Source organism: Danio rerio, chromosome 4 (genome assembly GCF_052040795.2).
Source record: "Danio rerio strain M-AB ecotype USA chromosome 4, GRCz13ab, whole genome shotgun sequence".
Classification (NCBI taxonomy): Eukaryota; Metazoa; Chordata; class Actinopteri; order Cypriniformes; family Danionidae; genus Danio; species Danio rerio.
This window is the reverse complement of record NC_141024.2, coordinates 78,048,665-78,075,851: the sequence shown is the minus strand read 5'-3', so window position 1 is coordinate 78,075,851 and position 27,187 is coordinate 78,048,665. Positions and strand designations below refer to the sequence as shown.

The window sequence follows — 27,187 nt, the reverse complement described above, 5'->3', positions numbered from 1 at the left end:
GGACCTAAGTATTTATTTATTAATTAAATAATGAAATTACCCTGTTAGAGGAAACTTCACATTTCAGAAAGTTAAATATTGAAAACTGATTGTCACTTCTTTAAGTGGCTCTTACTAACCAGGAACAATGTAGATGTTTGTTTGCCTACTTAACTTGTGTCTTGAGCAAAAGCTATGTAACTCTTCTTCCTGTATCATCATACAGGAGTGTTTATTTAGATGTTCAACTGGTTAAACACAACCATTTTAGAAAACTCATAAAACCAGTTTTAGATGACAGATGAGACTGGTGGAGAACCACACACATATGCCCAATGTTAAAAGACCCTGGCATACTACTTAATATGAGTACAAATACCCATCACTGTGGTGGTACCCTGAAAGTTTACATCTTATAATTCATATGCGGTGCAAAATAAGATTTATCTGATGGTGTTGTAGAATTATTGCAAAAAAGTGAACACTGAAAAAAACTGATGACTAATATAATATAAAAGCTAAATAAGAATCCTCTGAATCATGTTGTTTTTATTGTGACACACATGGCCATCTAGACCTGAGCTTAATGAAGACATGGGAAAAGAACTGGATGATCATTGGAGCAGCTCAAGAATGTGCCCATGTAGCAAGCATTCTTGCCCAGGTTGTTATAAAGCTGTTAGAGCAGGTATTCATCCACCACTGGTTTACAGCATATGAGCCAAACATTGGTTTGGCAAAGGTGGCACCGCAGGGGCGGACTGGGACAAAAATTCAGCCCTGGCACTGTAGCCACACCAGCCCACATTACCACACCGACACAGCCCCACCCACAGACACACACATTCACTATTTAGTCTACAGATGGTGAAATAATATGACATTCTTGCCAGATTTTGATAATGTATGGGTAACCTCGTATTGGGTCGGCCCATCTTGAAACCAGGCGGCAGATGCCGATTGGGCCAAATGCTTAACATTTATTATTATTATTATTTTTATTATTATTATTATTATCATAATATCACATCTAGCAAGAAATAAAAGCTGTCTGCACTTAAAAACAATACATATTTAAAAAAAAACTGACCGGCCCACATTTAAAAATTGGTCCGGCCCATCTGGCATTTGCCAGAATTGCCAGATGGCCAGTCCGCCCCTGTGGCACCGTCTTTAAGGCAACATGCAAGACATGGGCCAGATGCCAAATGTAGTATTTGGGCCAGATGTTACAAATTGATATGTGGGCCATGTAAGTTTGGCCTATCTTAACCCATTTTTAAAATACATTTCAATTGTTATTGTTATTATTAATATTATTATTATTATTTTTATGAGTAAAGAAATATTTTGGTGCACAAAATTGTTTCCATCTTTCTGTTTGCATTTTCTAATGCCTTCATTTTAATCCAGGAAACAATTCAATTTTATTAATCTGTTGTTTCTTGTATGTTGTGAAAGAACTGAATTTACCCTACATTACATATATTTTATTAACTAAATTATTATTTTACAAATTATATTATTATTGTAACGATGGGTCTGACACAGAGGGATCTATTTGCAGTACGTTTATTAAACACAGTTTAATAATGAACACACAATATGCACTGGTGTATGAACTCACATCAATCACAGTCTTATAAGGTGGATAAGCTGGCGGCTGGCATTCATAGGTCGATGTAGCAGGCATGGGTCAGAGGCAGGCGGCGAGGATCAATGTCGGTAATACAAAGCAAGGTTCTAGACTGGTGGCAGGCAAAGCAAGGACGAGGAACAGTCCGGGTTAGCAACGGGAGATCAGACAAGGATAAGTAATGCTCAGAAATGTCAGCAATGGCAGAACAAGACATCGCTCTGGAGTGTGTGTGTGAGCTGCTTATATGTGTGTGAGTGTGATCAGGTAATGTGTAACAAGTGTGTAGCAATTAGTGTCTGAGTGAGTGGGGATGATGTAATGTCAATAGTCCAGTGATGATGACCTCTGCTGGCCAGCGAGGGGAATGACTGGGACCGAGTTGGTGACAATTATTAACCATTTCTAAGCATTACCATTATTAATGTGCCTAAAGTGCAATGCCTCATGGGTTTCTAAATTTCAGTCATGACACACCAAATCTGGCTTTTAGACGATGGCCAAACATTGTGCCATAGCTTGCCCAGTTCAGGACAAGTTATAGGTAAATAACTTGACTGAGACTAGGCCCAGATATGGTCCATGTTTGGCTGTTATATGGAAGCTAGACTTGGTCCAATGCGTTCACAATGCTCCCGGTCTCCCGAGTTTGTTCTTCCGAAGTGACCAGGCAAGACCGGTCTTCACAAGACTCCAAGTCTGTTCTCTGTGTTGTTGGAATCGAGAAACAGCCCATGTTTTGATCTTTGATTGGTCTCTTACAGTCACATCATGCGATTTTACAGGTCAGAGTTCACCAAGCTTAAACTTTGCAATGCAGCAAACTGCAAAACTTGTCGCATGAGCTTGTGTTTCCAGCCTGTCCATTCGAGTGCATATAAATGGAGAACAGTGCAGTATGACCGCGGCTTAACTCTGCTGCTGAGTTACTTTAACTCAATTTAGAGTAAAACCAAACAGACTCTGAGCTGAGGAAATGTTACTCAGAGGATTTTGCTGTTTCTGAGAGTCAGATGATCATTTACACCTGTTGCTCGTTACTCTACCAGCTCAAAAGCCGAGCAGCATGTCTGCCATCCTGAGCCTGATGTCAGAGAGATGAAGCTCTGTCCTGCCTCTCTGCAGTGTTGCTGAAAGTACCAGAGATCGCCTCTGTGTGAAACTTAGAGCTTACAGCTTATTGTAATGTTTCAGAAAAGCTTTATAATTGTTATTGTGATCCTTCTCTCTGTGTGGGAAGCTGTAGGGATGTGTCACAAATCTGAACTGGACTGGACTGAACTCAATAGCAAGTGAACAGGGAGTTTATTCATTCTCAAGAGCCTGAAACATTAGCAGTCACAAATAGTTTGTGAAACTGAAATAGCTGTCAACAGGTGGATGCAAGGAAAGTCCAATACAGAGAAGAAAATCAGCTTCAGAAAGCGAGCTTGCTACTAACGGAACTCAGCAAGGACAGCCTGATGAGACACAAATTTGAACAACAGCAAACTGACAATGTGAAACGCTGACTAGATATAAGTATAGTAATGATTGTCAGCAGCTGTAGCGTGCTGATGAGTCAGCTGAGTGGTGCTAAACAACAAGGAATCAGTGACAACAATACCACGTGACCACACTGATGCTGAAGGTAGGGATGCACCAATTAATTAATTTGTGTCCTTGCCGATACAGAGTACCGATACTTCATAGATTTGGTTTCAACAAAGTTTAACAGAAGGCTGTTTGAAGCCAAAAATATACACTAAATGTAGCATGTCTCGCTGTCATTTGAAATATGCAATTCATAACACATTAGAGGACCTGTACAGTCTCTGCAGTGTGTGAACTTATGCCGAGTTAAGACTGCATGGTTTTCAAAGTAGTCATGTCACAGATGTTTTCACACTGCATGACTATTTGGGCTAGCGTTTCGTCGCTGCTTTGTTTACACTGCAAGATGGATCGGCGACAGGGGCTTTCACATTGCATGACTTTACTATAGGAAGAATCGCCGACAACTTCGTCCAAACTACGTCTCACAGCCAAAAACACGTCATATATCTTTTGTTATTAACTACATAATGAGAAAGAAGCCTTGAGTGGGGTAGAACATGAACATGTTTGCTAAAAACATGTACATGTTTGCTAAGAAAATTAGCCATTTCTCCTCAACGTTGCTAATAAACTAATTTCTTTCTGTATGAAACGTCAAACAGACACGGTTGCTCCTGAGTCCTGTCAAACCTCCACTAGTTTTTCCTCCATTTCGTGGGTCCAAATAAATCGAAAAAGAGCGCTTTTAACTTGTCCCGCAGCCTCCTGCTGGCCTGCAGCAGGTATAACACACGCACACACAAGTGAATGCTGCTCTCTCATTGGCTGTAGGCGATGGCTGATGTTATTTTCAGTCATAACTCATTTCACACAGCATGATTTGAATCGCCGACAGCTCCAGATATTTAGCATGTCAAATATCTCACAGGCATCTGCGACTTATCGGCGATTCTCTCAGATCCCGTCTTTGATAGTTCATATTGTGTGATTGTCACTCCCGTGCACGAGCACCAATTTGCCTGGGATTTCAGACATTTGTTGTCAATTTCTCAAAACCTGTCGGCGAGCCAAAATCGGGGCTAAAATCACGCAGTCTGAATTAGGCATTACAGGGTGGTGTTGGTCAATAGTCTTACTGCGCACCACGTTATTGAACTGTAATATCTCTTAGATTATGCTACCTGATAGCTAATATTAGCTTAAAAGATTAAAAAAATAGAAAGCATTTTAAAAAAGGAACAACGCGCAAATCGCCATCAAATAAAACTGGCCTCAAGGAGTTCAGCACCTGTCATGTCAGTGTAGTGTGTATAGCGCCCTGTCAACTGCCGCTGGTGAGAGAGAGTGCACACATAAGAGCTCAAAGCCGGCATATAACCAAAAGAGAGATCATATTGTTATAAATATTCCATTAACAATACTTATCGAAATATTTATACATTTACATGAAATGTTTATTGAGATTGTGTGATGTGTATAGACTGTCTGATCTTTACGGAAGCTGTAAACTGCACGCGCGCGGTGACCGCAGATGTTCGGCTCTGACTAAGCTTTTATTTAGCCTGTAGTTTTTAGATCAGGGGTGCTCAATCCTGTTCCTGGAGATCTACCTTCCTGTACAGTTTAGCTCCTACCCTGATCACACCCACCTGAACCAATTAATTAGGACCTGAAATCAACTTGATAATTACAGGCAGGTGTGTTTAATAAGGGTTGCAACTGAAATCTGCAGGAAGATAGATCTCCAGGAACAGGATTGGCCACCCCTGCTTTAGATTATTTACATAATGTTCCATTACTTAAAATTTCTTTTATTTTTTTATTTATGTTTATAAATAAAATGAGTGCTAGCTTGTTAAGCTGTGATCATTATGAAAGGATCATATTACATATTCGGTTTATTCTTCAGTCGCCTAAAGATTTGTTAATAATGTATTTTATAAACGGATTGTTTATAAGAACTAAGCTATTAATTTATAATACATTAGGCTAGTTAATACATTACTAGTAAACACAGAACATCAGCCTACCACACCCAAACACACAACACAGAAAGAACACACAGACCCACAACATGCGTTACTAAGATTGTACCAAGTACACTATTACCAAACTTGGAAAAGTGACCTGTTACATTTCTGCATCACAGCAAAAACTAATATATTACAGTAATTGTAACACTAATATTAAAAGCAGAGCAAAAGCTTCTACTGCTGATAGATAGAAAGAAAGACAGAGATCTCAGGGCAATGACCTAGAACTTCTCCATCAGAGTAAAAGACTATCACCTGCAGCTCAATCCAGCAAAACTTCTAGTCCTGCCTGCACTGACTACACATTATATCTTCATGATCAAACTGGAGTCCGCTAAAATTAACCCTTCCCATTCAGTCAGGAATCCTGGGGTGATCTTTAATAACCAAACACAGCACAATCATGCAGTCAGGAACACTCTGAGATGTTCAATAAAGTCAATCTGAACCCTTGACTAATATTCCAACAATGGCTGAATAATTGTGACCTCAAACGATTGGGAAAAACGTTTGTATTTATTTTTATTTTAATGTACTTTTGAAGGGGGCAGCACGATGGCGCAGTGGGTAGCACGATTGCCTACAAGAAGGTCACTGGTTCGAGCCCTGGGCTGGGTCAGTTGGTATTTCTGTGTGGAGTTTGCATGTTCCCCCTATCTTGGCGTGGGTTTCCACTGGGTGCTCCGGTTTCCACCACAGTCCAAACACATGTGCTATATATATGAGTGTGAATGTAAGGGTTTATGGGTGTTTCCCAGTTTTGGGTTGCCGCTAAAAGGGTATCAGCTGCGTAAAACATATGCTGGATAAATTGGCGGTTCATTCCACTGTGGCGACCCCTGATTAATATAGAGCAGTTGTCATCAAACTTGTTCCTGGAGGGCCGGTGTCTTGCAGATTTTAGCTCCAACCCTAATCAAACACACCTGAACCAGCTAATCAAGCTCTTACTAGGTATATTGAAACATCCAGGCAGGTGTGTTGAGGCAAGTTGGAGCTAAACCCTGCAGGGACACCGGCCATCCAGGAACAAGATTAGTGACCCCTGATATAGAGACTAAGCTGAAAATGAAATGAATGAGTGAATGTACTTTTGAAAATGATTTTCCTTATTTTAGAGGAGAATTTGTTACTTTGTTTTCTGCTTTAGTTTTGAGAAATGTCATGAGCTCTGAAATGTACAGGTTTAATAGTATTTAGACAAATTAAAGTGTATAAATAATGTAAAACAGGTGACAGTTGTAGCCACAGCAGTTGCTTATCATCAGAATCAGTTAAAGCAGAAACACTTCAGGCAAACAAATGAAACCGGTCTGACTGCTGACACTCTTCAGGGTTTTCAGCTCATGTATCGACACATAAGATTGTGTGAATCCACTGTACTGTAAATCACCATGGTCATATAAAGACACTCAGCTCAAAAAACAAACTAAATGCATTATTAAATACTGTTATTGCAGTTTGAGTTTTCTGCATTTTAGAGATTCTGTAAGGGCTCACTCACAGTATGCTATCCGAACTGTGCCAGGCCTGTTTTCCTGTACGTTTGAGAAGTGTGAGTGCCCTGACTAGGGCTCAGATATGGTTAAATTGTCCAGCCCTGGCCCGGTTGGAAGAGGTGTGCCAGAGAGCGGTTCATTTGAGCGAAGCTGAGGCTGAGGCGTGACATTTAAGGGACTGTTTCATAAGGATTTATAAATCATTCTTACTGTTAAATGAACACATACTGTCGTAATTTATTAAAAACGCAAACCCCTTACTGTACGACAGCTGGACCTCCAGCAAACCTCCTAAATCCTGCAGCAGGAGGACTTTATGATTGTTTATGCCAAAAGTGGCTGATCTGTTTGGCGAATTATTCGACTGTGTGTCACTGCATATCAAATGACTAAAACAATATAACTACAGAAATGTTCACTGTGCTGAGCGAGAGCACTGTGGACACAGATTTCAGTATCAGAATGCGAAGGTTTTTGCTTTCTGTGATCCTCTTCCAGAAACACACTCGACATTTAAAGGTGTAAATGAAATCCTCAGAATGTCTTCAGCTCAGCAGTAAAGTCTCAGAAACACAAAAAGATGATCTACGGATAATCAGACGACACTTATAGATGATATAAAGCACAGAAAGAGCAAACTCTCACCTCAAATAATGCCTGCAGATCTGTCTGTTCCTCCGCTGAACTGTTGAGCTGAACAACACATCTGAAAATTCTTTCACCTCTGGAAAACATGTCACAACCTGTTTGAGATATGAGGAAATAACCAGTCAGATGAAAAACACAGACACACAAGAAGATAAGAATAGAAGATAAAAATGGAGGCTTTGCTCAGCTGGTAATAGCAGTGTTGACAGTAAAAAAAGTAAAGCAGTCGCTGTGATACAACAGGTCACTTTTACAAATGTGCTATATACTGTACTTGTTATAATCTCAGTAACACAAGTCACAATATGTGAATTTTAGCCCCAGTTACGTCGTGTGATCCTGATATCATTCACAGCAGCTCATATTAAGCTGGACTCAATAAAACGATTATCATGCCATCGATTCGGTTCATATTCGATATCTCGGTGCATCACGGTGCATTGACGATGCTTTCCATACACAGTTTTATATTTTCTTCACAACAGCAGTTCTTGTATTAAAATGTATGAATATATTTATATTTATATATTATTTGTAATACAATTTCCTCATTTAATACAAACAGTCAGATATATAAACTGTATTTTTAAACAAAACGATCATTAAGCAAATAATATAAACAAATATAAACATCTAGCTCAATTTCTGATCCTTGTCTAGTTCTCTTACACCTCTTTGATTGGTCACACCCTCAACAAAAGTGGTTGCGATTGGCTCTTGCGCGCTGCGCTCTTCAGATAAGTGACACTGATAAGTGGCAGGCGGCAGCGGCGATCACAGCTGATGTATGATAGACACGGTGGAGAAAACTCTGCTGACACGCGCTCGTTTCTGTATCCAAAAGTAATGCTGTAAAACAGCCGAGAGGAGAAGAAAAGCCACCCCAGCAGGTCAAATGGGCCACTGTGTGTGTGTGTGTGTAAGAAAGAGAGAGAGGAAATGGAGTGGGCTACTTTCATTCTCTCGATCTCAGTGAAATAGGGGGTATTGTTGTATATGTCAGTGAAAGACTGATCCAGCAAACACACACAGTGAAATTTTGCACAGTTTATGAGTTTTAAGTAGTTAAAGCGCTGTAAATACTCACGATCGCCTCCCTTGCAACAGAGTGCATATGAGGTAAATGACGTCAGTAATAACCGGTTATGATTATTACTGAACCGATACCGAATTGTCCGCGTCTGCATTGCGGTGCACCGAAGAAACGATTAATTTTGACACCCCTAATATATATATATATATATATATATATATATATATATATATATATATATATATATATATATATATATATAATAAATGCTAGCCCAGCCGGCATTTCAACGGTGATTCAACGTTGAATCAACGTCAGGTCTATGGTTGGATCAACGTTGAATTACCTTTCGATTTTGCAAATTGGATCAACGTTTATATTGTGACGTTGTTTCACCGTCGGACCACCACCGGTAATTCACCGTTGAAATCACAACGTTGTTTCACTCTTACCTTTTTCATGGGTGAATTGTGGTCGTTTTGTAGACGTTGAATGAAGGTTGAATTACCTTTCGATTTTGCAAATTGGATCAACGTTGATACCGTGACGTTGTTTCACCGTCATACATTTCAACGCAAGTTAAATAGAAATTACATACAACGCAAAGTCCATAAATATAGCAAACAAATTTTTACTAATAAAAAATACACGACACAAATACACAACTTAGCCTGTGTATCCATTTATTTAATACACACCTCATTATTTCTGTTATTCTAAATATACAGCAACATTTACAGCATACATAGTTCATTAAAACCATGCAGGTTACTATACATGCTGTACACTCAAATACAGAACAAGGCATACAATTAAATAGTCACTTTTTAATTAGGTTTCATGAATTAAAGTTAGTTAATGTTTACTAACATGAACAAAGAACAAATATTCGTACAGCATTTATTAATCATTTAATTTATTGAAATATGTCCCGATGCTATTAAAATCAAAATGTATGCTTGTTAACATTAATGCACTGAGCTGACATGAACTGTACTTTCTTTATATGAAAGATACTTCATTGTTCTTTGTTCATGTTAGTAAATACATTAACACTTACTAATACAACCTTTTAGTAAAGTGTTACCGTCTTCAGAAAGACAGATACTAACTAAATTAAACTAAGTAACTAAACTACGCTTCAACCATCACAGTCTCCAAAATACAATTCTGTTTACAAAGTTTACAAAATACCCATTTTTAAAGTGGCTGCAGTAAAAAAATAAAATAAAAAACATCACTCACAACTAAGAATCACAAGTGAAATACATTACATCTGTTTGAGGTTTTATAGGTTGAGAGAAACACTTGAGGTAAAAGATGGCACTGGGGACAAAGAATCAAGTGTAAAACACTAAAACATCTATATCAGTCTAGCACTTAAATACAGAATTATTTCTCAAACACCAGGTGAGTTTCCTTCAAAATCAATAATGAGTTTTGCTATTCCAATTCATTGTGAATGAATGGCTTCACTTTCACAATAGTGAAAACTCATGCTATAATCTAAACCTGACATTACTCCTTCACTTTGCAGGTCTGCATGGTAAATATTTAGTAGTTTTTTTGTTTTTTTTTTTGCATAAAGTACATCTATTGTGTTTAGCATTACTGCAGCAAAACTGAGCACCTGTGACAGTGGAACATGTAGACAAATATTTCAGTAAATCATCAAGAAAATGTGTAGAATATATGGTTTGATTCTCTCTCACAAACACAACAGTAATAGCAATTTGTTATTCCATTATTATTAGTATCATAAAAATTGCATGTTCACAGGGGTCTTATAAAAATGGCTCACATTTGTGAATGTAGGACCACTATTTCACTATTACATGTCACATTAAGTGTTCATATAGGTTCTGTTATTAAGTACTTGTGTCATCCCAGAGACCTGTTAATCTTCAGAACACAAACTAAAATATTTTAGATTAAATGCTCCTCATCCTCTACAGACAGCAATAGTCCCAAGATGGTCATTGTCAAGATAAGGCACAAAACACATTGTCAAAACGTTCCATGTGACTTCAGTGATTTCAACTGTGAACATACCAAGCTCCAACAACACTTTAGTGAGGCAAAACAAAACAGTAATTACAAATGTGTTAGCGTATATATGACCTGTTGTGGCAAAGGCAAACAAGTTATTTTTACAGTACTTACTGTGATTTAACCTTTATGACAAATGTACTGGACCTGTTACACATATCTTTTATGAACACAAATTTCACTGTAACGGATGCTGTTGTTTTGCTCCAGTTATACCTTTAGAGAACACCGTACTAGTCAGACATCCATACAAAAGCAGAGAGTTTGGTCTTGTGTAGCAGAACTGCATTAGATGTCTGTCTGTCTGTCTAGGCTGACACTGGTTTAGGCCATCAGTATGTCCTTGATGAACTCAAATGGAGCTTCCAGAAAACCTGCAATAAATGAAATACGAGGTTGCAACTAAGTTGGTATCTGCTATTATACAAAGTGAAATTCAAATATTTATTTTTTATTGAATCCAAATTTGTCCTATAATATCGTCACACTCAATAATTTTGACTCATCCATCTGAATATTCCTAACTAAGGGAAGTGAAGAATTAGGTGTGATATCGTCAGGAAGCCCTTCGCCACCACCGGTGCCAGCATTTCCAGAATTCAAATTTCAGATTCTCAAAAAAATTACTTTTTTTTTTTTTTAACAAAGGCTGCAGCAAAGAATCATGAAACATTCAACACATCTAATAATTACAAGTTGTTGTAAACCATTACATGTACTGTAAAAGCTGTTTGAAGCTTTTTAGACATATGGTTGAGAAAAACTCTAGAAGGAGTAGCAATTCTACAAAAGTCTTCATGTAGGACAGAGAATTAAAGGGATAGTTCAAAATGTTTATTCTGTCGTCATTTACTGACCACATTGAACACAAAAGAAGATATTTTGAAGAAAGCTGCAAATCTATAACCATTGACTTCTATAGTATTTTTTTCTACTATGGAGGTCAATGTTTACAGGTTTTTAGTTTTTTTTTCAGAATAGCCTCTTTTTTGTGTTCAACAAAATAAACTCATAATGGTTTTAAACCATTTGGGGAGTAAAATGTGAGTAAATTTTCATTCTTGGGTGAACTATCCCTTTCAGTTGGAAAACACCAGAATTCTTAAGTAGACCCCTTTCGCAAGACAGATGATGCATTTCATTTCTCATCTTAATCCTCAAGTTTTTAATATTTAGATTTATTTAAATAGCATGTTTATTTATTTGTTTTAATGACATTTAATAAAAACAACTTCTCAATGACATCACATGTACTGGACCTGCTACACATGTATCACTATTTTTATGAATACAAATTTCACTGTAACAGGTGCTGTTGTTTTGCTCCAGTAATACCTTTAGAGAACACAGTAGTAGTCAGACATCCATACAAAAGCCTTGGCGTGGAATAGCAGAACTGCAGTCTGTCCAGGCTGACACAGGTTTAGGCCATCTGCATGTTCTTGATGCCCCTCAACTGGACCTTCCAGAAAACCCAGAAAATTAAAACCCATTACACCTCTTATCTGCTACTATACAAAGTGTAATTTAAGCATTAATTTCTAACTAAATACATATTTGTTCCCCAATACTGTCACATAGTATAACATCACAACATGATTTCACAATAATAATATCAATATAACAATATAATATCACAACATAGCTTAACAATCAATAAACAAACAGATTAGAAAGAATATCACCAACCAAAGCACCAAGAAGATTTAACAGATAGCTTAGTTAAAGCTAAAGTAAACTTACATGGACAAAGCCTTTTCCATTCAATGCTGTGCGAGTTAGTGCGTCTCTGGACTAAGTTACATGTCTAAAAGCAAAAACAACAACAACAGTGAAACGAAAGCAGTTCACTTTGTAATAATAACACTAATGATACAGCGTATAAAAAGGATATTGTTTTATAACGTTGCTCAGTAACTTCAAACTGCGTTTGGAGTTTATCGCTTTGAATTTGCCATAAAAACGCTCATTTAGACTAACGTTAAACATGTGACATTACCTCGAGGTTAGCTGCGCGTCACCGGAGCGCAAACAAGACTAAAAACCAAACTGGAAAGTTTTAAATGCTTCAAAATTCGAAACACTACACCAAGTCACATTTAAGATACACTGTGTGTAAAACAAAATCGGGGGGTAAATAAAACATTAAAGCATCTAAAAACACGCTTACCTCTGAATTCTACTGCACTGCAGGTCAGGTGTTCGTAATTAAGTGAAGTGAAGCGCTGCGCGCGGCCGCGTGCGCCGAGTCCTCCGATACCATGGTAACCAAACATGTTGAATATTGGGTGAAGCCATGACGTTAATTCAACATACAGATCATGATAAAAAAATGTCAACGTTGATTTGTACAAGGATTTCTGTAACCTTTTTCAACCATTTATCATTCAACATTGTTTCAACATTAAAGCAACTACTGACGTATTTTCAACCACATTTCAACGTTGAAGCCTTGTCATATGCAGGCTGTTTTTCAACCGTTCAACATTAAACGTTCTATCAACATTATTTCAACGTTCAAAACACATCTGACCTTATTTCAACCATATTTCAACGTTGAAGGTCGGTCGTGTGCCGGCTGGGCAGTAAACACATAAACAAACAACAATAATAATAAATACATCCAAGGGATGTAACACCAAGCAACAACAAAAAAATATTTAAATGAGCATTAGGAGTAGCATTACATGGACATCGGAAAAGTAAGACCTGTGCAAGCATATTTAAGACCTAGAACAGCGAATTTAAGACTTTTTAAGGCCTAAATTTTAGATGTTTATATTTTAGACCTTTTAAGACCCCTCGGAAACCCTGTGTAAGCCAGATGGCACAGCAGAAGGCAGGTTTCATTCACTTATTGTATGCGCTTTTTGGATATGCACATAAAAACGGTTGATGGAAATGCTATAATGCGAATATTTTTCGAAAATGTGTGTGAATGTACAAAACAGCAGGCTAAGCACATTGTAAAACATCTAAAGTGTTGTTTTGGTCATTCTAAACCGCCTCAACCATTTCAGTATTGTTATAATATTAGTATTTTAATGACCTCCAAAATTGTCAAGAGTGTCTGCACTCCATGTCTCGCGCCTTCAAACGCCAGCGCGCGTTCACTGCAAGTCATTTATTAAATGAAGATAATATAGTCCCGTAGCTGCTCCCACCGATGCATATTCTGTTTTTACTTTTGATGTTTGTCGCCAGTTAATCAGAAGGTGGCGATTTTGTTCTCTTTGACTTGTTGGATGGAAACGCTGCTTTATTTGCATAGTCTTTTATGCAATATTCTAGTTTTGGGCATACATTTAATTAGCATTTAAGATGATAACATAGCTATTCACACTGCATCAGCACAGCTGTCCCCTTTCTTCCCTATGTACCTGTAGGTGAACAGCTCCTCCGGGTGTGGCCATGGGCATTCATCCTCTGCTTTTTCTTCCTCATTTCTTCTGTCTTAAATCTCCATATGTCTATTGATAACTTCGTGACTGTATGATGATGACGGTCAGCTCACGTAAATCTGCAGTAGCCTGAACTTGTTTTTCGGTTCAAATAATATACCAGGCTTTTCATTGGTCCATTAAGATGACCTTTTTTTATTGGCTACAGAAATGCTGGTCAGTGTGGGGTTGAAATAATAATTTATTTACAGTACTCTGTAACGAAGTGTGATTTTAAAAGTTACAAAGTAGATTACTCAGCTTAATTTGTACTCAAGTACAAGTAAAATTACAGGCTTAAAATTCTACCCATGGAAGTACAATTACCCCAACAATGTACTTAATTACAGTAACATGAGTAGTTGTAATTCGTTACTCCCACCACTGCTGTTTACTGCTGAGTGTGACATGGCAGGGAAAGAAACAGCACCTCTATGTCAGAGACCATGGTGCTCGACTGGAAAAAGGTGGCCATCTCCAGTTTGAAGGAAAGTCCTTAACTCAAATGTAGCTTAAGTATCTGCGTTTTTTTCATGAGGAATGGAATGTGAGATTAAAAGATGGATCAGTGCAGTGGCAGCAGTAATGCAGTTGATGTGATTGTCTGTTGTGGTGAACGAGCTGAGATGAAAGGCAATTTTTTCAATTTACCGCTCAATCAAGGTTCCAACTCTCACCTATGGTCATGACTGAAAGGACAGGATCTTAAATACAACCGGACACATTTCACAAAGTGTTATGATCTGCTTGTTTGAGTCGCAACATAAAAGAGAGATGAGCCAACAAAATAGCCTGAATGCAAATTATTTATTATAAAATGTAACTCATAAAACCATCAATCAAAGCAACCAACAAATGTCTAGGGATAATAATGAAGATAAAGAACTTAGGATATAATCACAACAACACTTTTACTACATGATATAAGCAATGCAAAACAAAACCATAAGGTTAAAGATTTAATGAGATGGCAGGTCTTGACAGGAGGACTCCTGAGTAGCCACAGCGTCCTGGATTAGCTAGCAGCCTAGCACAACAACTTTTATATACCCATAGATGAGTAATGCAGGCATCCAATCAGGATTTACCACATACTCCAATCTGGAGTCTTGGGATCATCAAAGTGTATTAATATTGTAAAACTTAATACCTGTCACTCTGCCTAAATCATAAAATATTCATAATGCATCTTTATTTATTTGTGTCTTTCCAGTGATGCTACTCATTCAGGTAGTCAGACAGAGAACATCATCCAAAACAACACTAGCTACATGAATACACTGGAGAGTGGAGTACAGATGTATCCGCACCTGTACAATCACTTGCAAAGAGAGATTTTAAGCTGCTGAGATGCTGTTTGTCAGATGTTTATGAAACTGTTCTTCTCTCAGCCGCCATCATTGTGTTTACGGTAAACGCGAGGAGCGCAACACATTTACAACCCCACCTACTGCAGTGTAGGAGTGTTGGAAAACAGTATATCGTCACTCAGCCTTTTCAAACATTGTGCACAGAGAAAATGTTTTGCTGCATTCATGTCATGTGTGCAACTTTTGTCCAATTCTGTAGACACTCATCAGATCTGTATGGTTTCTCTCCAGTGTGAATACTCTTTTGTGTTTTCAGATGTGTTAATGATTAAACCTCTTGTCACAGTGTGAACACTTGTACGGTCTCTCCAGTGTGAAACGTCGGGTGCAGTTTAAATTTTGAAATAAAAGTCTTCTCACACTCAAGCACATATACTCTTTCACACCAGTGTGGATCTTTATGTGTTCATTAAGGTTTGCTAATTGGTTGAAACTTCCCACACGGAGTGCATTTAATGGTTTATCTCCAGTGTGGGTCTTTATTAAGGTCTGAGGAGTTGCTGAAACTCATCCCACACCGCAGCTGTGGTCACACTAGAGTTTGAGCATGCAAAATTCTGTTGTTTGGCGCTGTGAAAAGCGACGGGATTAAACAAGATTATTAGACAAAAAAGCGAGCTATTGGTCCATATTTTACATTTCTGTCCAGAAAGGTCATGTTTTGATCTTTGATTGGTCTCACACAGTCAAGTGATGCGATTTTGCAGGTCAGAGTTCACCAAGCTTGAACTTTGCAATGCAGTGAACTGCGAAACTTGACACACAAACTTGGTTTCCGGTCTGACACATTCCCGTGCGTATGAATGGAAATCCATGGGGAAAAAAGTCCATTGTGACCGCTGCTTAAGTGCAAGTTTCTCTCCAGTGTGGCTCATAATGTGTAGATTAAGGGATGATGAGCAGATGAAACTCTTCCCACACTGAGTGCATGTGAATGGTTTCTCTCTAGTGTGGATCCTCATGTGTTGATTAAGGTTTGATGATTGGTTGAAATTCTTCCCACACTGAGTGCATGTAAATGGTTTCTCTCCAGTGTGGATCCGCATGTGTTCATAAAGGTGTGATGAGTTGTTAAAGGTTTTTCCACACTGGGTGCAAGTAAAGGGTTTCTCTCTATTGTGGATCGTCTTGTGATTATTAAGGGATGATGATCGGTGGAAACTCTTCCCACACTGAGTGCATGTGAATGGGTTCTCTCTAGTGTGGATCCTCATGTGTTGATTAAGGTATGATGATTGGCTAAAACTCTTCCCACAATGCGTGCATCTGAATGGGTTCTCTCCAGTGTGAATCATCATGTGAATCTTAAGATCGAAATTTCTTCCAAAACTCTTCCCACACTGAGTGCATGTGAATGGTTTCTCTCCGGTATGAATCATCATGTGTTCATTAAGGGATGATGATCGGTTAAAACTCTTTCCACACTGAGTGCACGTGAATGGTTTCTCTCCAGTGTGGATCCTCATGTGTTGATTTAAGTTTGATGATTGGCTAAAACTCTTCCCACACCGAGTGCATGTGTATGGTTTTTCTCCAGTGTGGATCCTCCTGTGAATCTTAAGTTCCCTTTTTCTTCCAAAACTCTTCCCACACTGAGGGCATGTGAATAGTTTCTCTCCAGTGTGGATCCTCATGTGAATCTTAAGATAGTCTTTACTTCCATAACTCTTTCCACACTGAGTGCAGGTGAAACTATTTTTGTCTCCCCTTTTCAAAATACCATCAGTCTGTAAATTAGTTTTTTTCTCAATTTTGACATGATGTTCCTCCTCTTTACTGCCCTCATTCTCTTCAATTAGGTCTGAAATAAATAAAACATGTTTTCATTAAATCTTACAACTCTCATCAAAAGCTGAAAAGTGAAAAGACACTGGAAACATTGGCTACACACACTGCAATTTTGATGCATGGTAAATGTAAAATAAATCAGATCATATTTTGTTTGGTCCATTAACATGTACACATTTAAGCAGATTCAATTCAATTCATCTTTATTTATGTAGTGCTTTTACAATGTAAATTTTGTCAAAGCCACTTAACAGAAGTTATAGTAAATTAAAACCGTGTCAGTCCAGTTTTTAGACTTTCTTACATAATTGATCATAAAAGTAATTTTGGTCATATTAATAAGACAGATTTGAAAGCTGTAAATGGAATTTTTATTTGTTTATATTTATAATTACAACAAAATGTTTTTCTAAAATGTGTAAAGCAGACAGGGAACAGGGCCGGAGTGGGACTCCTTTTTAGCTCTGGAATTTCAAGCCTTAGTCCGGCCCACCTCAGTCGACGACTGACTATATTAATAATAATATGCGGATGATCTTCTTTTTCTGTCGAATCCAGATACATGTATTCCAAAAGTTTTTACAATAATTTCAGAATTTGGAAATGTTTCTGGATACAAAGTCAATCTAGCAAAGAGTTTCCTTTTCCCTATCAATGATAGAGCACAGCAAATTCCCTTCCAATCCTTTCCATTTTCATTTTATCAAAGTCCTGATAAATTTGTATAGTGACGCGCAAATATAAGGATTCGTTCAATAATAATTTTAAAACGACATTAGTGCTTAAGGCTGTTTTTAGTGCTCAAGGACACCTTACAAACAGTAGGAGAACAAAAAAAGCAACAACCTTAAGAAGGTAGAGAAAATGGGAGACTAATAATACATAAAATAATGACAAAAGACCTGAGAACAAGTAACAAAAGAAACTCGTTCCTGTCTTTCAATGAGTGCTTATGTGCATTTAAGAGAACTAGGCAGCACACTCAGGGCTGCAAGATGGATTTAATTTAGTATTCTTATTATTAAAATATATCTGAATGAGGATCAAATGACTGAGTTGGTTTCGAGAATGAAAACCAACCTGTTTGTTCCTGCAGATCTTCCTGTTTGACTGTGAATGTTTCTTCAATCTTCACATCTTCACTCTCCTCTTTAATAAACACCATCTTTATAACAGTGTGGAGATCAGTCGCTTCAGCAGGAGTTTTTCTCTGTGTTTGGACACTTTATTCTGTTTAAAATGAACAAAACAATGAACAGAAACAAAATAACTTCTCTTCAACACTTGCTTCAACAGTTTCTTTATATGAGAGTGATTGACAAAAATAAATCAGGTAAGTCTGAGCAAGAAACAATAGCCACAAACAAATGACCTAATAAAAACTAGTTCTCCATTTATATATATATATATATATATATATATATATATATATATATATATATATATATATATATATATATATATATATATAGAATATTGTTTACTTATATTAGAATGACATTATGCTAGTAAATAAATAAAACCTTCATTAAAACACATTTCTGTTGTTCAAACAATAGCCCTCGATTACTGAGATTAAAATAGTACTACGTTGTATAAAGAATTAAAATAAAAGTCAACAGCAGGTATGTCATATTGGAAGAAAAACCTGAAACTTTAATCAATCGGTTTATATGTGTAAAGTTGTGAAACAAACCTTCCTCCAGTTGAACTGCAGCGCGGAAGCGGCGCAGCCTAATGACGTCACACACCACACCAAAATAAAAGTCTTTTTTGTTCAGTTTTTTTTTGGCCACTTACTGTTGCAGTCAGGACATGATCAATTTCTCCCTCGTTTTCCACTTTACACAACATATCTGCTGTCTCTCATATACATCGACATTTAGAATTTGAAGTTGATCAAAACTTTTAATCCAAACATTTTAAAACAATTTTGAAAAACTTGTTTAATCCACTAAGTTTAAGTGTTTTTTTTTTATTGTTGCAAAAAAGTTTACATCACAAAACAGGGAACAGTCAACATCGCAAGGCATATTTAACATTAAAATATATAAAATAAATTTAATTTGTTACAACTGCAACAAAAGATCTACATCAAAAGAAAAACAAAACATTATGACAATAAGTGTTTTAAAAAATAAAGTACAGAGAGCTTCAGTTATTTTACTTTGATTTCTGAAGTATTTGAAGCTTTGAGCCACTTTCTCTACCTCAGAAAGAAAACACCTGAAAGAGGGTCAGCACTCATTAAAATAAAGTTCACAACATCAGAGAAAGAACAATGTAAATCAGCTTTGTAAAATAAAATATCTTCTAAAACAATAGGGGGGACTGAAATCATCTTTAATGAAAGCCAAGGATGGATGTCAAACCAGAATTTAAAAGTAATTTCACAAGAAAAAAATAAGTGATCGAGTGTTTCTGGAAGATTTAAGCAGAAGCTACACTTGTCAACATCAGAGTTTTTTTGAATAAACTAATTCACAGGATATATCCTGAATACAATTCTGTAATGAGTTTCCTTAACCTTGGGTGCTACAGGATATTTAAGATAAAAGGTAAAAGCTTTGTCCTCTACTAAGGGTTTAACAACTCCTAGATGATGACACTTAAAATCACCAATGATAAGCGTTTAAATTGTTTGTAAATAAGCTTGATGTTACATTTACCATCGAAAATATCAACATTTGATATTTTTAAAAATGGAAGAAAAGTTATAAGTATAAATGGGAGATCAAAACAATTACTTTGAATTAACCTAAACAAAGCAATAGGTATAGCCTCGCAAATTTCAATATAACCTTTATCTGTGATTTTAACTCTATATTTATTTAAAAATTTGTTATGAGAAAGCAGTCCATTTACATCTAACAAATCATTAATAAATATAATGCCTTTATTGTACCAGTCACCTCTAAACAATGATTTCCTGTTAATAATAACAGCCCTTTTATTTCAAAGAGTGGATTTATGAGGGGAAAATTATGGGTAAATATCATTTTCCAAAAAAGTAGTGCTTGCTTATGAAAAGTAGACAGCTTCAAAGGAAGTTTTGAACAATCATAATCATATCTTAATACAAATTCAAGGCCACCATTTTTTTAAACAAATTATTTGGGATATGATACAATATTGAATAAGGCTTAGCTAAACACTCTTTTAACCATTTAACTCTAAAAGTGCCATGAAGACATTCAAAATCGATTGCTTTTAAACCTCCATATTCAAACTCTTTGATCATATAATTCTTACGTAAATAATGTGTTTTATTTTTACAAATAAATTTAAATAATATTTAATTAATAGATTTAACTATTTTAGGAGGAGTATATAAGGGAAAAGTTAAATATATAATTTTAGATAATCCCAGTCAAAAGAATTTTACCCTATATGGAAAGGTCTCTAGCTAGCCAATGATTTAGGGATTTTTTTCATACCTTCCATTTTAATATTAAAATTTGCACATTCTCTATTAAATGATACAGATTGAAACTTCAGGTTCTCCTGTTCAAAATGATATATGACACTTGAGGCTGACTGCTAAAATAAAAATAAAACTGCTTTTAAAAAAAATAATAATATAGGCCCATTAGGTGCCCACAAAATACCTCTAGGTCTTTAAGGGTTAACAGAATTTTTGGTGATGGTAACTCCCAAATATTTAACTTCTTCTTTTACTAGAATACCCTCTAATTCTCTTAAAGTACAATTCTGAATAGTCAATATTCCACATTTTCTTAGGTTTAAGGTGAATTCAGAAGCTTTAGGAAACAGAGATTTTGACAAGAGCTAAAGGGAGCACCTCCCTATTTTTAAGAATTAATAGAGTGTCATCAGCAAACTGACTTAAACTAAAAGTCCTACCAAGTATATCAATACCTAAAGTGTGCTCTGAATTTTTTAAATATAATTACATAAGTTCAACAGCTATATTAAAAAGAAAAGGTGAGATGGGACATCCTTGATGGATTCCTCTTTTGATGTAAACTCCAGGAGATGATCCTGAATTCAGAGATTTACTACTGAATATATCAGTATAGAACATGAAAATTACCCAACAAAAGCTCGGACTAAACCCAAAAGTTTCTAAAGACTTTCTAAAGACAAAAAAGGATGCTCAAGGGTATCAAATGACTTAAAAAAGTCTAGAAATAGAAATAAACTTGTCTGAGGAATTAAATACCTATAATCGAGCATATGAACTATCAGTCTGATATGATTGTAAATACTTCTCACTTTAATGAAAGCTAATTGTGTTTCATTAATTATCTCGCCTATACCTTTTTTGAGTCTATTGGCAAATACATGAGAGAGCAATTTAAAATCATTGGACAAAAGAGTTATGCGTCTCCAATTATTTAAAAATAATTGGTCTTTGCTTGGCTTTGGAACTAAATGATTAAACCCTGCTTCATAGAAGTCGATAGTTCTCTTTCTCTATACATTCCTTAAGTGCTTCAAAAACTAAAAATCTCATCTCTGGCCTGTTACCTGGGGATTTTCCATTGGATATTTTAGAAATAGTAACATCAAGTTCAGAGATAACAATGTCAGATTCCATCATTTCTCGGAAGCTGTTATCTATAATAGGAACTTTTATCTTTTAAAAAGGAAAAGAAAAAGTCACAATCACTCTCATTAAATTTTGACTTACATAATAATATGAATAGATGTGATCATCACTAAGTTGTTATACTAAGTTGATTAATAGTTTTTGAAGATTGTCTATGCTTTACTAAATTAAAAAAAATATATATGAAGAATTTTTCTCCCCCTCCTCTATCCATTTCACTCTAGATCGTAAAGCTCCTTTAGCTTTCTCTGTATAGTTGTCATCCAACTCTGATGGCAAAATACGAAGTTTATTTTGTTCTATATCTCCAAGAAAATCTTTATTACCAAGGTCATTTAATCTAGATAAAACTGTTAACTGTCTTTTTTTCCTAAGAGAGGAAAACAATAGCTCATTACAGCAGAGCCATTTTTAACCTGATTCATTTTCAATTTGAGAAAAGCATGTGGCAAAAGAAAAAGAAAACCAAACAGCAAATAGGGAGAAAAGAATTTGCCAAATGCTTATTTAAAAAGCTGTTTAAAATGTGTTTTGTGATTTATTAATACAATTTTTACTGTTTGATTAATCAGCCTTTAAAACATGAATTAAATAATAATACAGTAATAAAAGTGTCTATTTATTTATACATTTACAATGTATTTGTAATGCATTGATTTATTGATAATTAAATGACATTTAAAAACATTTAAATTGTGATTTATTCATGTACATTTTTATGCTGGTCGAAGCAGTGGGGCAGTAGGTAGTGCTGTCCCCTCACAGCAAGAAGGTCGCTGGTTCGAGCCTCGGTTCAGTTGGCGTTTCTGTGTGGAGTTTGCATGTTCTCCCTGCATTCGCGTTGGTTTCCTCCGGGTGCTCCGGTTTCCCCCACAGTCTAAAGTGAATTAGTTTGGACTTCATGTCATGTAGGAGACATTAAATAGATCAATGATAACTGCAGAATGTCTTTCTGCTGTTGTGGCAAAGGATTCTAACCTGCGCGGGGAGACCCCAATGGATTTCTAGTCCATCGCCTTAACCACTCGGCCACGACTACAAGACTGCCTGTACTGCCATTTCTTTATGCCTAGTACACATATTGTGCATCCAGATGAAAATTCCATCAAGCGATAGCTCAACGGCAAAAGCTGTGGCTCCACAAAATGAGCGTCATACGCCCGAACAGGGACTTGAACCCTGGACCCTCAGATTAAAAGTCTGATGCTCTACCGACTGAGCTATCCAGGCTTCACAACAGTAACTTACAAGTAGGCAAGGTTTGGGTTGTGGTCGGCGCAGACCTTTACAGTACACTAAAGTTTACCGTGAGATGGGGTTTTAAGCTTATGGTTGGTGTGGATGTTGCTAAAACACGACAGGTTACTTTGAGGTTGAGTTTATGGTTTTTGTAGGTGTAGACATCAGTACAACACAATAGTTTGGACTTCATGTCGTGTAGGACACATTAAATAGATCAATGATAACTGCAGAATGTCTTTCTGCTGTTGTGGCAATGAATGGACACTCAACAATTGAAAAGATTCCTTCCATGCCTTAGAAGCATGACTTGATCAGTACTTATCTACACAGCATGCTGATATCAAAGATTCTATTTCTCTTATATCATATCCCTAGTCTTCCACACTTTAGGAAACGTAAACATTCAGGACGTGCCATTAGCACAGCCTGCACTAAAAGAAGGCTGGAGATAACGGATGGCAACACAGAGTGCGACACCAATGTCACCTTGAAAATCCTGCCGTGTCCCGGACTCGAACCGGGGTTGCTGCGGCCACAACGCAGAGTACTAACCACTATACAATCACGTCAAGGTACAAAACAGCCGTTGTGACCTATGTGTGATATGTTCGTCCCTGTGATAAGCCCCTTTCTCTTCAGTGAGAAGACTCTGTTGTTTTTCTCCTCCTACCAGCACAACGCTTTTCCCAAGAAACAATGGAAATGCAAACAATTGATGACTGCTGCAAATTTAAAAACGGGGAGGACGTAGTCAGCAGGATTCGAACCTGCGCGGGGAGACCCCAATGGATTTCTAGTCCATTGCCTTAACAACTCGGCCACAACTACAAGACTGCTGGAACTTCCATGTCTTCATGCCTAGTACACGTATTGTGCATCCAGATGAAACATTCATCAAGCGATAGCTCAACGGCAAAAGCTGTGGCTCCACAAAATGAGCCTTACATGCTCAAACATGGACTTGAACCCTGGACCCTCAGATTAAAAGTCTAATGCTATACCAACTGAGCTATTCGGGCTCTACAATAGAATTAAACATGTAGGCAAGGTTTAGGGTTGTGGTCGGCGCAGACCTTTACAGTACACTAAAGTTTACCGTGAGATGGGGTTTTAAGCTTATGGTTGGTGTGGATGTTGCTAAAACACGACAGGTTACTTTGAGGTTGGGTTTATGGTTGTTGTAGGTGTAGACATCAGTACAACACAATAGTTTGGACTTCATGTCATGTAGGAGACATTAAATAGATCAATGATAACTGCAGAATGTCTTTCTGCTGTTGTGGCAATGAATGGACACTCAACAATTGAAAAGATTCCTTCCATGCCTTAGAAGCGTGACTTGATCAGTACTTATCTACACAGCATGCTGGCATCAAAGATCCTATTTCTCTTATATCATTTCCCTAGTCTTCCACACTTTAGGAAACGTAAACATTCAGAACGTGCCATTAGCACAGCCTGCACTAAAAGAAGGCTGGAGATAATGGATGGCAACACAGAGTGCGACACCAATGTCACCTTGAAAAACCTGTCGTGACCCGGATTCGAAGCGGGGTTGCTGCGGCCACAACGCAGAGTACTAACCACTATACGATCACGGCGAGCTACGAAACAGCCGTTGTGACCGTCGTGTGGTATGTTCCTCCCTGTGATAAGCCCCTTTCTCTTCAGTGAGAAGACTCTGTTGTTTTTCTACTCCTACCAGCACAACACTTTTCCCAAGAAACAATGGAAATGCAAACAATTGATGACTGCTGCAAATTTAAAAACGGGGAGGACGTAGTCAACAGGATTCGAACCTGCGCGGGGAGACCCCAATGGATTTCTAGTCCATCGCCTTAACCACTCGGCCACGACTACAAGACTGCATGTACTGTCACTTCTTTTTTATACCTAGTACACATATTGTGCATCCAGATGAAACTTTCATCAAGCGATAGCTCAACGGCAAAAGCTGTGGCTCCACAAAATGAGCATCATACGCCCGAACAGGGACTTGAACCCTGGACCCTCAGATTAAAAGTCTGATGCTCTACCAACTGAGCTATCCAGGCTCCACAACAGTAGTTTACAAGTAGGCAATGTTTGGGTTGTGGTCGGCGCAGACCTTTACAGTACACTAATGTTTACTGTGAGATGGGGTTTTAAGCTTATGGTTGGTGTGGATGTTGCTAAAACACGACAGGTTACTTTGAGGTTGGGTTTATGGTTTTTGTAGGTGTAGACATCAGTACAACACAATAGTTTGGACTTCATGTCACGTAGGAGACATTAAATAGATCAATGATAACTGCATAATGTCTTTCTGCTGTTGTGGCAATGAATGGACACTCAACAATTGAAAATATTCCTTCCATGCCTTAGAAGCGTGACTTGATCAGTACTTATCTACACAGCATGCTGGCATCAAAGATTCTATTTCTCTTATATCATATCCCTAGTCTTTCACACTTTAGGAAACGTAAACATTCAGGACGTGCCATTAGCACAGCCTGCACTAAAAGAAGGCTGGAGATAATGGATGGCAACACAGAGTGCGACACCAATGTCACCTTGAAAATCCTACCGTGTCCCGGACTCAAACCGGGGTTGCTGCAGCCACAACGCAGAGTACTAACCACTATACGATCACGGCGAGGTACGAAGCAGCCGTTGTGACCTATGTGTGGTATGTTCGTCCCTGTGATAAGCCCCTTTCTCTTCAGTAAGAAGACTCTGTTGTTTTTCTCCTCCTACCAGCACAACGCTTTTCCCAAGAAACAATGGAAATGCAAACAATTGATGACTGCTGCAAATTTAAAAACGGGGAGGACGTAGTCAGCAGGATTCTAACCTGCGCGGGGAGACCCCAATGGAATCCTAGTCCATCGCTGTAAGATTCCCCTAAATTAGGCACCAGATTCAGCGAAGTTCAGCAAGTCGACTTCGAGACAGGAGAAGAGACCAAACTGTAGTTAGAATGGTTTATTCTGCTAGTCTGACAAACACAGGATGGGCAGGGGTATTTATACACAAGGGCTAAGAGCATAAAGGCGCTCCATATATGGGCAAGTCATACAGCATTTTGACTAAACATGAATCAGCATATTTCATATCTGAGCACAGTGGAATTTTCCAGCGTGGGTGAAGCTGCGAAATGAAACCAGACCATGGTCTCATATTTCTAACACCTGCAAGACTGAAACCAGATCATGGCCTCATATTTCTGACACACACATACATATACACAAAACCACAAGCACTTCTGCACGTAGCTGCAAGCACACTAAAAAGAGGACAAAATGTTCTCTCAATCGCCTTAACCACTCGGCCACGACTACAATGCTGCCTTCATGCCGTTTCTTTATGCTTAGTACACATATTGTGCATCCAGATGAAACTTTCATCAAGCGATAGCTCAATGTCAAAAGCTGTGGCTCCACAAAATGAGCGTCATACGCCCGAACAGGGACTTGAACCCTGGACCCTCAGATTAAAAGTCTGATGCTCTACCGACTGAGTTATCCGGGCTCCACAACAGTAATTTACAAGTAGGCAATGTTTGGGTTGTGGTCGGCGCAGACCTTTACAGTACACTAAAGTTTACCGTGAGATGGGGTTTTAAGCTTATGGTTGGTGTGGATGTTGCTAAAACACGACAGGTTACTTTGAGGTTGGGTTTATGGTTGTTGTAGGTGTAGACATCAGTACAACACAATAGTTTGGACTTCATGTCATGTAGGAGACATTAAATAGATCAATGATAACTGCAGAATGTCTTTCTGATGTTGTGGCAATGAATGGACACTCAACAATTGAAAAGATTCCTTCCATGCCTTAGAAGCGTGACTTGATCAGTACTTATCTACACAGCATGCTGGCATCAAAGATCCTATTTCTCTTATATCATATCCCTAGTCTTCCACACTTTAGGAAACGTAAACATTCAGGACGTGCCATTAGCACAGCCTGCACTAAAAGAAGGCTGGAGATAACGGATGGCAACACAGAGTGCGACACCAATGTCACCTTGAATAACCTGCCGTGACCCGGATTCGAACCGGGGTTGCTGCGGCCACAACGCAGAGGACTAACCACTATACGATCACGGCGAGGTACGAAACAGCCGTTGTGATCTATGTGTGGTATGTTCGTCCCTGTGATAAGCCCCTTTCTCTTCAGTGAGAAGACTCTGTTGTTTTTCTCCTCCTACCAGCACAACGCTTTTCCCAAGAAACAATGGAAATGCAAACAATTGATGACTGCTGCAAATTTAAAAACGAGGAGGACGTAGTCACCAGGATTTGAACCTGCGCGGGGAGACCCCAATGGATTTCTAGTCGATCGCCTAAACCACTCGGCCACGACTACAAGACTGCCTT

The 27,187-nt window shown here is 37.8% G+C and overlaps 2 protein-coding genes, 1 long non-coding RNA gene and 4 other non-coding genes across 13 annotated transcripts in view; all 7 read right to left on the bottom strand.

Annotated features, from left to right (window-relative positions):
- LOC137491181 (NACHT, LRR and PYD domains-containing protein 3-like) overlaps positions 1-7,370 on the bottom strand; it is a 38,269-nt gene extending 30,899 nt beyond the window's left edge. For both annotated transcript variants that reach the window (XR_015483299.1, XM_087248413.1), the window contains exon 1: positions 7,329-7,370. The gene's annotated coding sequence lies outside the window, so the exon portion shown is untranslated. The remainder of the gene's footprint in view (positions 1-7,328) is intronic.
- Positions 1-27,187, bottom strand: part of znf1086 (zinc finger protein 1086) — an 893,143-nt gene that overhangs the window by 117,606 nt on the left and 748,350 nt on the right. The window contains exons 1-3 of one of the 5 annotated variants that reach the window (XM_087248998.1): positions 18,708-18,747; positions 18,092-18,241; positions 14,646-17,024 (exon numbers count right to left, since the gene is read on the bottom strand). The exons of 3 other annotated variants lie outside the window; for them this stretch is intronic. In XM_087248998.1, coding sequence (XP_087105124.1) covers positions 15,910-17,024; positions 18,092-18,176 — 1,200 coding nt within the window. In that variant the 5' untranslated portion in view covers positions 18,177-18,241; positions 18,708-18,747 and the 3' untranslated portion in view covers positions 14,646-15,909. Of the gene's footprint in view, positions 1-14,645; positions 17,025-18,091; positions 18,242-18,707; positions 18,748-27,187 lie in introns of those variants that run through there. One more of the 5 variants, XM_088650923.1, reaches the window with a different exon arrangement.
- si:dkey-220a11.5 overlaps positions 1-27,187 on the bottom strand; it is a 765,979-nt gene that overhangs the window by 398,211 nt on the left and 340,581 nt on the right. The window lies entirely within an intron of this gene.
- LOC147845065 (uncharacterized) lies at positions 9,946-12,996 on the bottom strand. The gene is made up of 3 exons (XR_015483775.1): positions 12,157-12,996; positions 11,749-11,875; positions 9,946-10,787 (listed from the first exon to the last, which is right to left on the bottom strand). It is a non-coding gene; the product is annotated as an uncharacterized LOC147845065 (long non-coding RNA).
- On the bottom strand, positions 22,742-22,814 carry trnak-uuu (transfer RNA lysine (anticodon UUU)). Its single transcript has one exon. It is a non-coding gene; the product is annotated as a tRNA-Lys (tRNA).
- trnas-aga (transfer RNA serine (anticodon AGA)) lies at positions 24,605-24,686 on the bottom strand. Its single transcript has one exon. It is a non-coding gene; the product is annotated as a tRNA-Ser (tRNA).
- Positions 24,808-24,880, bottom strand: trnak-uuu (transfer RNA lysine (anticodon UUU)). Its single transcript has one exon. It is a non-coding gene; the product is annotated as a tRNA-Lys (tRNA).